The following is a 13,696-nucleotide window of genomic DNA, read 5'->3' as shown; positions in this document are numbered from 1 at the left end:
GTTCACCTTGATGAAGCTAATAAGTGCAAACCTAATAAAATACTAATAAAGATTTTAACAGTAACTTTGCAAATAGATATCACTCACTTATTTCCACGAAATCAGTGTTTAATATAAAAAAATGTCATCTGCATAAGGCACTAAAAATAGTTAATCTATCAAATAATGTAATAAACAAAACTTCTTTATCCTGATAATTATATAAGTAGTAGTCCTGGTGATATAGAATGGCAGTGTTTTGGGAATCTAACTCCACAGTAACAGATATCCTTCAACACAAAACTTTCCCCTGATTGGCAGCAATTAGATTGTGGAGTGAAAATCACAGTGTAGGCCTGAGGTTTCTGTGGAGAAACAAGACGACGATTGTCTAGGAGGAATGTGACCTTCTCTGCTTGATTCAATTCTACTTTTCATTGACACTGAAACATGACGCACACACAAACATATAGAATAATGAATGGCCCCAGCATAACAAGCACCCAAACATATCCCTGCTACGCTTGTAATTAAAGAAAGAGGAAACACGCAAAATAGAAAGAAAAGGGGATGACACAGAGAAAGGTTAAGTTACGGGACAGCCTGAAACTTTTCAAAAGTGTAGACATATAGATATATATACACACTGAGCACAATAAGATGTCTTTTTCTGACCAGAACAGGAAAACTGCCTTAGGCTACACACACAAGAAACGGACAGATATAAACATGACAGGATGGGAGGAGGGAAAGAGAGAGAATGGCGTGTAAAGAATTAAATTCAAGTGTGTGTTATGGCTGTGAATGATGAACATGTTGGCAGTGGCACAGACAGAGAGGAGAGCTACGTAGCACAGCGCAAAGTTTGGACACTGAAGTGTTGAGTTCTGCAGGTTTATTAACACCAGCTGCAGCTTCCCGCTCACTCGCTAACACAGACACATGTTGGATTCACTGGTAAGGAGATCTTATAAGGAGCTGATTCTATTAGGTAAACCCCTAACCTAATTCTCACACAGCTAATTTAAAGCAAAAGCAAAAGCAAAAAAAAAAAAAAAAAAAAAAAAAATATATATATATATATATATATATATATATATATATATATATATATATAGTTAAATCTGACAAAACCTGGGGACGTCTTTAAAACTAGGACACAAAGTAATTACATTGATTTATTTTAACAAATAAAAATATATAAAAAATAAAAATAAAACAATGCAATAAAATATTTTGAGGTTAGGTAATTACTAATATATTTTATTATTGATTTATATTATCAGTTATTTTGTCTATTATATGTTTAGTTTATTATTTGAATAAATAATAAGAATTCTAAATAATAAAATATACACTATTGTTCAAACGCTTCAGTCAATAAGATATTTTTTTTAAATGTTTTTTATAAGATGCATATTTTGCTTACTAAGGCTGCATTTATTTGATCAGATAGTAAATCTTTATTGTGAACTATTTTTACAAATTAATGCTGTATTTTATTTTAATATAAAAAAAGATTATAATCTTACTAAACCCAAACTTTTGAATGGTAGTGTGATACAATTGGTATTAAATAGAAAAGTAAGATTAAATAGAAATAAAGAAAGAAAGAAAGAAATTATAATCAGCTCTATATAAAAAGACTATGTACACACATTTAAAAACCACAACTATGCTATGTCAAATTATTTTGCAAATGTGAATCAGGCAGACAATACATTTTAGTTTTAAGTTACCTGAACTGTGACAGTGATGCTGGTGAAATAATCACACTTACAATATCAGTATAAGCTTACCGGAAACATTACACTGAAGAAAACAATCTAGAAGCTCTTCCACTGTAGCGTTCACTCTGCCTACTTCCTTAAATGATGACTTTGAGATTTTCTTCTGGGCATGTGGAGTGTTAAACAAGCAAAACTCACCCGCCAGCTGAACCGCTCGGCCTCCCGGTGGACCAAGACTACCTGTGGGTCGCGCTTCTCGGTTAGAGGGCTTCAGTCTGGTCTCTGGGGGTCCAGAGGTGGAGGTACTGTTGGTCCCTAGAGATGGTCCCAACTTGGAAGACACAGTCTGTAGAAAGAGTTGTTGATTAGCAACAGCATCCCAAGCGAGGGAGCCCAACTCTGGGCGCCGTAGGCTAACCATAGTGTTAGCCATTCCACAGAACAGACAGAAAATGTGCAGCGGTACAGAGAGAGAGAGAAGCAAGAAGAAGAGGGAGGAGGAGCGGAAAGCAGGGAGGGGAAATAAGACTCGCCAGCTCCAAAAAGCAGAAGAAGAAAAAAAAAAGAAAAAAAAAGGCAAAGGGAAAACGTTTCTATTGTGTTATTCCCTCAGGGCTACTGATGTCAGGACCAGCCCAGACCTTTTCCTTTTCTCCTGCTCATTTCTGAACTCGACACACACATGGAGTGAGTTTGTGGAAAGATTCTGTTGTCTGAATCACTGTTCATATGAGTCAAACTCCTCTCAGGAATGTTTCCCTTCTAATTCTGTTCCAAGACAGTTGTTTTATTGGCAAAAACATCTCACTTATGTTCTCTAACCAAGCTGAAAAAGGCAGGAAAGGGAGAGAGGGAACTGAAATTGTATGTTTCTTAACAACATAGTAAAGCAGAAACATCCAAAAGCACTTACGTAGAATTGCGTAAGTGCTCTGACATGCTGTAAGACTGGACAGTGAACATATAGAGAAAAACAAGGTGTTGATGCACATATTAAAATTTGTGTTTGTCACTGATCACAGTGTTTGCATTCGAAAACCTTTTTGAGGTGTACATTTACTCTTGACATTTGGTTAGACCCAACATAATAACACATTTTAAGCCTGAATAACAGCATAGCTCAATCATGTGATGACACGTATAGAGCTGGACTTGTTGAAGCAGTTCTCCTCATGTGGAGAAGATTGACATGGAATCATACAGCTGATATTCATATGCAGGTTTACAGTAAATGAATGTTCCAGTTTAAGTAAACCAAAATTTGGATGTATGTGCATAAATGACACAAACAACCTGAAAGGCCTGGGTGTAAGTCTAGAATGCTTCCTAATCTTAATTCTTCCTGCCATTGGTGATCAAAAGTGAACATGTTTCCACTTAAGTCCAACCGATATATCGGTATACCGATATATCTCAGATATATCTCTAGAGTCTGACATTGATACTTCGGTATCGGCGAATATGCTGCCAATATTATTATTATTATTTTTTTTTTTTACAAAACATAAAATGCAGATAAAATGCTACAAAATTATGTAATTTGACCAGCAGAGAATGCTCCACTGTTTGCTACTGGCGACCTGGATGAAGTGTATGGAATACAATTGAAACCGTGAACGGCCATATCGCCCTTACAGTGCGATGGATCCATTCAGCTTGAGGAACCCTCTTGAACGCCGAATCAAGTGTACATCTCAAGGCCTCCTTTTGAATGAGACCACCCCCGCATCAATACCCCCCGGGGTCTGGGAGTTACTGGCGATTAAATTCGTGGAGCGGGTGCCAACCATTTTGGTAATCCCGGGGGTTACCATTGCATGGAGGGTGGCACTTCAAGAGGGCTCATCGAGCTGAAGGGATCCCCTGAATTTGGTGGAGATCCATCTTGCTTCAAGTGCATCATTCTGCGCAAGGGATGTATTGGGGTCTTTCAAGTTATAATACTTTTGCACAATGAAAGATTGTTAATAGCCTTTCTTGTTCTGTCTTATCTATTATATGTTGCTGCCTCATTACTGTACTATAAATGTAAAAGAAACGTATTTAATTTATTGCATATATTTATATATAATTATATTTACTTATTTTTCATGAATGTATTTTACAAAACAAAGAGCAGTGTTTAACATTTTACCAGATTACACCTATTTACTTTTATTTGTTTCCCCACTAAATATTTTTTTCTTTAAATGTTTAGATTTTATAAAAATCATTGTAAATTTATCATTTTTGTAGAGTAACTTTTGCTGCTGAATTATCTACTAACCTAGTTAAAAATATAATTTTTCTCAAAGATTATTTTTTTATTTGTTATTTTTCTTCATAATGAAGTTGTCTATCTTTAGGAGATTGTGTGAAACAAAAAGAGTGATGATCAAGTCAACACACACTGAGGTATAAAAATAAAAAATAAAAACTGTGCTGGTATCGGATCAGTATCAGTATTGTCCGATACTCAGAACTTTTGTTATTGGATCAGGATTGGTTCTGAAAAAAAATCATATTGTGCCACCCTTACAAAAATATTGCCCGATATATTGATATCAGCCCTTTTTTACTCCCTAATACTAGTATTGGTAACGCCCCCGCAAAAAAAACATATCGGTCGGGCTCTAGTTTCCACTGGCTGGGTCTCAGTCTAAGCCTGTCAGTCCATCCCAATATATGTAACTTACTTGACTAGCCAAAGGATGCTTTATTATTTTTTTACTAAATGTAAAAATGTTACTAAATGAAACTAAATGTAATCAGTAATAAAGGGTTTAATTATAGTAATTATAAAATGTAAATGTACTGAATAAAGATTCATAAAAGTTATAAAATTACCAAACAAAATGTAATCAAAATACACACTAATAAAAGTAATAATAATAATACTAAAATTATTATTAAAAGTAAAAAAAAATTCTAATTGTAAAAACTTGTAAAGTACTTAATAAAATACTAACAAAAGGCTTAGTATTCCTAAATTTAGCCTAAGGCTTAAATAAAATGTAAAAACATTTCTAAATGTAGAAACTAAATAAATTAAAATACAAATTCCTCTAGAGAAATAATAAGTCCTTCATATAGCCTAGATACAAATGGATTTTTAATGTTTGTTTCAATATTATTATGCGGAACAACAATAGCTACAACATATAACAGCAACTTAAACTACATGAGGGAATAAAGGGAAAAATCTCTCACTTACCTTTCTGGTGCTCTTAGAGGTTTCTTTGCCCGCTTCGTTCTCAAGCTGCAGCTCTTCTTCATCTTTAAAATCAATTGATGGGGGGTATTCTGACTTCATTGTTTCTTTTCCTTGCATCGGCAAGGATAAAGTGTTTACATCTTTCTCTTGACCAACACTGACCACCATCTTTGTTTCTTTCCCTCTCGTATGGTTTGATGATGATCTACTCCTTTTTCCAACAGCTTTATCTTCCACCTTCCTACTAGCATGAACCTTCACACTTCCTGAAGCTGATTGGTTAACATTAGTGTTTGTTTTTGCGGGTTTGGCTGGTCTTGGCACAGAGGCAGCCCTGGAGATGATCTTGGCCTTCACGTTCCTCAGGTCTGGCCTGGGGAACCTCTTCGCCTCAGGTTTTGTGGCTTTGGTCAGAGCAGCCCTTGTAGAAGGCTTGGCTTTAACACTTCCTTCCAGATCATTGCTCTTTTTTGCTGTGGACTTTGGCTGGTTTTCCTCTTTTGAGATGTGAGAACTTATGTTCCTGGTATCTGTTAAAGGAGTATTTTCAAGGGACACCACTGTCTCATTCATGACATCAGTTTCTTGAATGGCCGAAGACAACATAACTTCCTCTTCTTCATACACAACTTCCCTTTGGTGTTCATTCACCACAGCCATGTTAGGCACTTCTGCTTGTTGGCCTTCTGGTGAAACACTGATAGGCATCACCACGTCAGAGCTGATAGAGACTTCCAGATCAGAGACACCAACTTGGCTCTTCATTATTAATTCTATAGAGGCTAAAGAAAGAAAAGAGTCTTCTTCCTCCTCCTCTTTAGTATCATCATCATCATCGCCGTTTTCTGAAGAGCACAAGGATGTATCATCACCATCAGCTTGGCCAACCTTATGTGTTACCACCAAAGTGACATTGTTGTTGTCATTGTCACTCCAACAGTCTTCTTTAGCATCCAGATAGACAGACACAGAGTTGTCGTTGTCTTCATTGTAGTCTGGTCTGGAGTCTGGGCTCTGTATGCCAGAATCATCACTGCTGGCTGTTACTTTTCCCATCTCCACCTCCGGCATGTCCACATCCAGGGGACTATCTGTTCTGAGACTGCTCAGACTACTCAAGCTTCGCACCGAGTCCGGTGATTTCTCACCTCTATCGTACAGGAGCAAGGTCGATGACGATGACAATGGGGACTCAGAGGTGAAAGCATTGCTACTCTGTTCACTACTGTGTAGTGCCAGACACATCCCGTGCTGAGATCCCTGAGAAGGCCTCTTGGGAAGTGCAGGTGACGGAAGCTCAGATTTGTTTGTTGGTGATTCCATGAGACTTGTGGATGGAGACACAATCATACAGCCACATCCCCCATAGCTTGATCCAATCCAGCACTGATGGACCGGAAATACTCTACTTTGTAGAAGAAGGGATTAATGTGTTTCTCATCGTAGAAAGTCTATTGCTTTGATCATTCAGAGGATGACGTCCATGGATTTGCTGGCACCCTTTTAATGACTCTAAGGAATAAGAAACGACAACAGCGTGTCAGTTGTATTTCATCTATTCCTGATCTGTACTGTGTTAAGAGATTTAAAGATTATAGAGACTGAGATAAACACAGGGAAACCAAAGTCATATATGAAAAAGCAAACCCAACAGTAGTGTTGAATAATAAAAAAAATCAATCAATCAATCAATCAATAATGCAAAAATAGCATTGTGACTCAACTTCTAGTCAAATCTAGTAATGAATGACAATAAGCCATAGTATAATATTTTATAAAATAAGAAAATGTTGTGTACTGTATTGTAGAGAGGTTTAATGAAGAGCTCTACTGCTCCCTACTGGCAATTTCTCATGCATTGCTCAACTCTTTTATATAGTTTCCATAAGACATTATTTTGTTCAACTTATATAATATATTAAGCTTACCATTGCATATATGCTAATGTCAACATTTAGCTTTTAAGTATTTTTGACAGTCTCGGGTTAGTTCGTAAATGTATGTATGTGTGTGTGTGTGTGTGTGTGTGTGTGTGTGTGTGTGTGTGTGTGTTGTGTGTGTGTGTGTCTAATATAATATAAATCACTCTTTCTCTCTCTCTAAATTGATTCATGAAATCTGTTAATCTGCTTGAGTACTGGAAAAACTTGTTTAAAGATCCCTGCATGGAGATTTATCTCTAAATTAGTCACTCTTTGCATAATTTAGACATGTACGTGCACTATCAAGTCTGAGTCTTATGTCTTAAGTCAGAGTCACACTTTTCAATCAAATGTGGGTGACAATGTAGGGCAGATAAAAGCTAATAAAAGAAGCAGGCTTTTATTTTGATATTCAGGGCATTCTCTTTCACACACACACGAGGCAATGGGGACAGTTACAGCCACAAAGGTGGCCTTGTGTTTCCAGACAAATGCTGAATGGTCCACGACCAAGAGTCTGATTGTTCTGCTCACAAAATCTTTCGTTGAATACACCAAAAGTCATCGTATAATACAAAGAACATGCAGATATCAAGCAGGGCTGGGAGGATGTGTGGGTGGCTAAATGCGTCTGTGCCCTTTCTAAGAGCTGGTCATGCACTCATGCAAAAGTACAAGCATCACTTATAAAGTTATTCACTATGTATTGAGTGGAACTGCAGATTTCAACCATAATACATGTATGAAATTATTTTATTTTTTTTATTAATAAATGATGATGAAAGTATTTGTAAAAGTAATTTTCTTTGTTGACATATGTTCAATCAAGAGACTTAAAATAACTAATATAGCCTTTACTAAACATCACAAAACAATGATTTGCTATTTGCTATTGTCAGTAAGTGGCAATTGAAAAGTCGCATTAATGGGAAGAGACATGCTGATTCAAGGAACCATTGTTTTTAGGGGTTAAATACACTACCGTTCCAAAGTTTGGGGTCAGTAAGCATTTTATTAAATTAATTAATTATTTATTCAGAATTAGGACACAATAAATTGATTAAAAGTGACAGTAAAGACTTTTATAATCTTACAAAAACCTTCTGTTTCAAATAATTGCCGTTCATTTGAAAGTTTTATTAATCAAATAAAAAATAAAAAAATACACTGCACAAACTGTTTTCAACATTGATAATATGAAATGAATCGGGAGCAACAATTCAACATATAAGAATGATTTCTGCAGGATCATGACAATAAAAACTGAAGTAATGACTCCACAAAAAAACAAAAACAAAAACAAAATGTTTTCCAAAGATGTTTTCAATTTTAAAAATATTTCACAAAATTCACAGTTACTAGAATCTACAAATGATTTTTGTTTTCATATTTTCAACCAAACTCTTCATTACTGAACTATGGTGTCTTAGAAAAATCTGAAAATGTAAAAAATAACTAAATCTTAAAGCTACTTCGGTACAATCAACAGCCCTGTTTATAGATTCAGTGATCACGATATTATGCAACACTTTCTCGTTTCCCACTGTGCTCAGATCAGAGAGCAGTGGGATACTGAGCATGAAGTACATGACCCTGGCCTGCATAGCTCTCTCTGTCCGTGTAACATGGGTTTTCCAAGGCCTCTCTAATCTTCTGAGATTGATAATAACACTTGGTTTAACGTCTTTCTACCCAGATTATCAGAGAGATGAGACACATAGCCAAACAGAGAAAGGGGAGAGAGTGTGACAGAGAGAAGCATACTGCAGCAATGATTTCATGCTGTGTTAGGGTCAGTCCTACTAACCCCCGGGGTGTGAAGAGAGTAAGAGTGAGCGAGGTATCAGCTGAACAAATGTGAGGTTACAAGACACGTCACATTTCTCTACACTCACTGTCGTGGTCTCCATAAACCCAGCAGATTTGCAGCGTGCCCTACACATTTACGTGTGCTATACACAACGCAATAGATGACGAGCAAAGTGAGCCCTGTTGTGCTGGGCTGCATGCCTGTCAACTGAAATAACTCTGAGCGAGCATCACGCTGGGACAGAAAGTTCACAAAACTCAAGCCTAGAGATGCACAGCTAAAAATCTCAAAGAAATGCCTTTTACTACTAGAAAAAAAATAACTAAACTCTAACTAAAGTAACAAACATAAAATATGCAAAGAGTAAGACTATGTTTTCTTTTTAAAAAATAGAGTTTTCTTTTTGGGACAGTTACTTTTGTTCCATTATTCCAAATTAATAGAGTATGATCCACAAATAAATGCACAGAGATTCACAAAAATTCAACAAATTCACAAAAAACTATAATGAGATCAACAATGGGCAACTTGAATGTACGGAGAAGAACAGCAAAAATCACTTTAAGTTTAAAACAACTGATCTATGCATGCTATTTACTTTGACTGAACATATTTTGACATTACATGTGTGATTTTTCCTACAATAACTGTGCTTACACTTAATAATCAAACATACAAATAGTTTTAGAAGCTGCTTTCTAAATCCACCTGGCTCAAAAATCTGCAGTGGCACATGCATTTAAATCAGAATGGTGTTTTATGGCATCGTCACACCAGTGAATGACTGACATCAACCCAGTTTTCTGTTTGCCCACTGGCCCTCTGGGTGAAAACAACAGTGAAGCGAAGGGTGGCTAATGCTTTTTCCCTGACAGAATGATCCAGAAAATGAATATGATGTTCTAGGACTGAACCGAGTGGATCTATAGAACACTCCTCAGTGCCTTTAGGGTCACAGCAACAACAGAGGATGTCCCATGAACTTATATAATCAGTAATACCGAGCTGTATCAGAAAACCATGGACTTAAGTTTCAGCATGACCTTCCAAAGAGTCAATGTGATACACAATACATTTGCTTTTCCCAGAACTAAAATGACAACACCTCTATAACCTTACAGAACATCTGATCAAATTTCTGCACAGCTTCTGTAGCATCATCTCACATATTTAGCACCTGCATAACTCCCAAGGTTAATATCATTTGGGAGCTGCGGCCTTTCTGTAACACGGTTTTTTTGTAATTAGGTGAGTATTTCCATTAATGAGGAATTACGCTGATGACCTAGAACAAAAATATTTCAGTATGTGATGACAAAAGGCTGCTGTCTTCTTAAACCACCTACGCATTAATTGAGAAAGCTTTTAGAATTGAAATTATTTTTGGCCACTTCTAGCATTGTTCAAATTCAGGCTGCTCAAAATGAGACAAATGCATTTCTTATATTTGCAACTAATATTGTCCTTATATGACTTAAAAGACTGAGCAAAATGACCACAGCTAGATGACGACTTGAATAAACAACATCAATTATTAAGGTGGGCAGTTACACCTCCACATAAATGTCATTCTTTCCGAGATGCTAGGAGCGATTATGCAACAGTGTCTCAGTTTTCATACTGGTCTCTCTCTTTCTCATTCTAACATCAGTCTCCTCTATGCTTTTCCTATTAACAATTGCTTTTGCATAACACAAAACCCTAACAAAATCATCTATTTGATTCAGAAATGCACATTTTAATTCAGAAACTTAGTAATTTTTTTACGTTTTATTTCTCTTTCCGCCTCCCATTTAAGACCTAAAAATAGACTCAGGCCCAAAATACTCTCTCTCTCTATCATAGTGCAGACACCTGTCTAAGTGTCCTGGTCAGTTAAATGTAGACGTAGCCTGTGGTCTAAAGCTGTTCCATTAAAAACTGTTCCACACAACACAAATCCTAGAGTACAAGGACTTTGCACGTGGCATATGTGATAACTTGGTGTATGCATTCTGATAACAGTCTGGTTGCATTGCACAAGCAGAGCAATACTAATAAACATATTTAAGCAAGGAGTGACTTTGTACAGTGAAAATAAAAATTCCTCTGTGAACAGAATAAAATACACTCTCCATAAAATATTCTTTTGTGACTTCCTTTGCGTCTCTATATCACTCTCCATACTGTGTAATTATACTGCATAGCCGAGCATTAGCAGGCTTTTTGCTTGGCTGGTGCTACAGCAGTTGAAAAGGTGTTTATTCCCCATAGTAGCACTTGGTGCCAAAACTGATCTCATAGGCTTATTCTAATGCTTCAGCGTCAAGTCCAGATTTGCACAACTCTACATAGGCCCTAAATTGACTGGAAGAAATGTCAAACATATTAAGAAAGAGCTGCAGATTTACTGGTGCTTGAATTCTTAAGCAATCATTACTGAAGTAAAAGTCAAAGGACTGTGGTTCAGTAGATATTTATTTAGTTGTTGTTGTTTAGCAAGCGTAATAATGTCATCTTTAATACAGATCTTATTTGTTTATTTTCAAAAGAATAATCGTTTAGTTATTTGTACATTTTGACATTGAATCTCTATATATGTTGGTTTATATAATACAAAATAAAATACTGTAACTAATGCAATGCCATCTATACTCTGAAACAGGGATGTACTCATTTATTTGCGTACAAATGAAAAAAAAAAAAAAACATGCAACCGTAAATAAGGCTCATGGCTAGAATGATGACATCTTAATAAGGAAGATTAACCACTTTCAATACGTGAGAACAGCGATGAAAAAAGCATTTTAATCTATGTGGCTGTACAAAATTGATTATGATAGGCTTATCGCACACACATAGTTGTTAAGTATAGTCATACTGATGAAATTAGTCATTCTAACTAATCATTTTTATCATTTACTACATACTTACAATTTAATTGCCATACTGACAACAAAATAAGTTTGATTGTGCTCATCAGCTGTTATTGCACCTGATCACATTTTGAGTCTTATTATGACTTTAATCTTAAAATAATAAAGGAGACCTATTATGCCCCTTTTTACATAATATAAGTCTCAGGTGTCCCCAGAATGTGTCTGTGAAGTTTCAGCTCAAAATACCCCACATATCCTGTATTATATCATTTTGAAAAAGCCTGTTTTGTGTGGAAGCAGAAACACGCTGTTTTCTTGCATGTATCTTTAAATGCAAATGAGCTGCTGTCCCCTGTCTCATTTTACAGAATCTGTGCCTTTACAGCTCAGATTCTAATAATTAACATCTGTTTGGTTTTGATTATCATGTCTATGGTGCCGAAACCATGCATTTTAAAGCCATATCTGTTTACCGGCTGTCACACGGCACGTGAGTACTAAACTAAGTTCTCTTTCATATCTTATTGCGCTTAAGCTTTCAAACACACACAAGTTTATGTTGAAAACATACAAGTTACAAAAACAGTCGGTTATGTTTCTGAAGGAAAACAGCTGGGAAATAAATTGCATTTTTTTTTTCAGCATAATATACAGAAAATAAAACAATACACATTTCTTGTCTCTTTTGAGCCTGGGATTCTAAATAGTTTTCTGTGCTCGTCACTGCATCCAAAGACAGAACAGTTAGAACTGCTACACCACTGTCGCTTGTAGATGCTTGTTGGCCCGACTATAGCACTTAAACACATAGAAACAGGCTGACTGTCATGATATGTCACCTTTAAGATAACTTCCCAGAAAACCACTATTTGAATCCATCTGTTTCTGAACACAGAGATATACTAATACTGATAAGATATACTGATTAGTAAATTATAAGTTCGTCTCAGAATCCTCTCAGGCAGGTAACAGGCACCATCAACTTGGATTTCTCTCAGTTCCCAAACAGTTGCCATAGAGATGAGCTGTACTTCGTCATTAGCAGTGTCTGCCATACCAAAACACCCACAAGCCTCTCCAGCACTCCTATTCTGATTTCAAATTTTTATATTATCATATTATTTTTAACGTACTATAGTAAAAGAGCTGACAACAGTTTTGGGTCAATTAAGTGCAAAAAGGTGGTTATGAATATTTTTAGGCTAGGAAAGGTAAGGTAAGGTATACAAACAGGTGCATATACTGTGTTCACTAGAGCAAATAATCTTACAGCACACAAAGAGTCACGTCCCTCTAAAGCAGCGATGGTGTCCGGCACATTTCGACTTGGGTGCTGGTGCATGTAATACTGGTACAAGGTAACGTGTCAACAGATCAATAGATCACCCTGGTTATGTCAAAGAGTGCTGGAAAGCATCCAAAAAGAGGATGTGCTCTAATAACTTCATCATTAATATATACAGCAGTGATTCGGGTTCCACGAACACACTTATCAATACCAGCATCACATGCGCAAACAAATCAACATTACATTATATAACTGTACATGTAATTGTTGTGGCACCATACAAATACATGGATTGGAGATGTAAGCTATTAAAAAAATCGCAATATAAATAAACTATTAGCTCCAAGAACGTACCTTCTTATCCTAATATAAGTTATTAGACTGTGAAAAAGACCCAGCTGACTGGAAAACCATAAAAACATCATTCGCCTACATGGAGCTGAAGAAAAGTTAGAGGCTGTCTCATGCAACTACGCAGTAAATGACATAAATATGCCACCGAAGACATACCTGCTTTTCAAGTGTTTGGAATCAGTCCTCATTGTATCAAAACGCACATTTTCCACAAGGTGAGTCTGTCCCGGACTGAACGTCCCGTTTCATTCGATCCTGCCAGCAAAAGCACTGCAAGAGAGCAGCTTCAGTCAGAGCGGAGACAGAGAGACCCCTCCCCTCTCTTCAGCTGCAGCCAAAACCCTGCCGCAGGAACCGACCAGAAGCGCGCGCGTGTGTGTGTGTGTGTGTGTCAGAGAGTGAGTGACTTCTCCGAGGTAGCCCTGGAATGCATTTTCCTCCTCTTACCCAGAACTCTATGAATATGCCAGCCAAGGCAATCTTCCCTGGTCTGCGACACACACGAGCATCACATAAAAACAAAATAAAACCGCAAAAAGAATCTCTATTAAACACTATTAAA

At 36.6% G+C, this 13,696-nt stretch overlaps 1 protein-coding gene across 1 annotated transcript in view; it reads right to left on the bottom strand.

Annotated features, from left to right (window-relative positions):
* LOC127949173 (microtubule-associated tumor suppressor 1 homolog) overlaps positions 1-13,676 on the bottom strand; it is a 37,909-nt gene extending 24,233 nt beyond the window's left edge. The window contains exons 1-3 of the mRNA XM_052546158.1: positions 13,291-13,676; positions 4,903-6,414; positions 1,908-2,055 (exon numbers count right to left, since the gene is read on the bottom strand). Of these exons, the coding sequence (XP_052402118.1) occupies positions 1,908-2,055; positions 4,903-6,252 (1,498 nt within the window). The 5' untranslated portion in view covers positions 6,253-6,414; positions 13,291-13,676. The remainder of the gene's footprint in view (positions 1-1,907; positions 2,056-4,902; positions 6,415-13,290) is intronic.
* Between the last annotated feature and the right edge of the window lie 20 nt (positions 13,677-13,696).

This window comes from Carassius gibelio, chromosome B1 (genome assembly GCF_023724105.1).
Source record: "Carassius gibelio isolate Cgi1373 ecotype wild population from Czech Republic chromosome B1, carGib1.2-hapl.c, whole genome shotgun sequence".
Classification (NCBI taxonomy): domain Eukaryota; kingdom Metazoa; phylum Chordata; class Actinopteri; order Cypriniformes; family Cyprinidae; genus Carassius; species Carassius gibelio.
The sequence above is the reverse complement of the archived record's forward strand: the minus strand, read 5'-3'. Positions and strand labels throughout refer to the sequence as shown.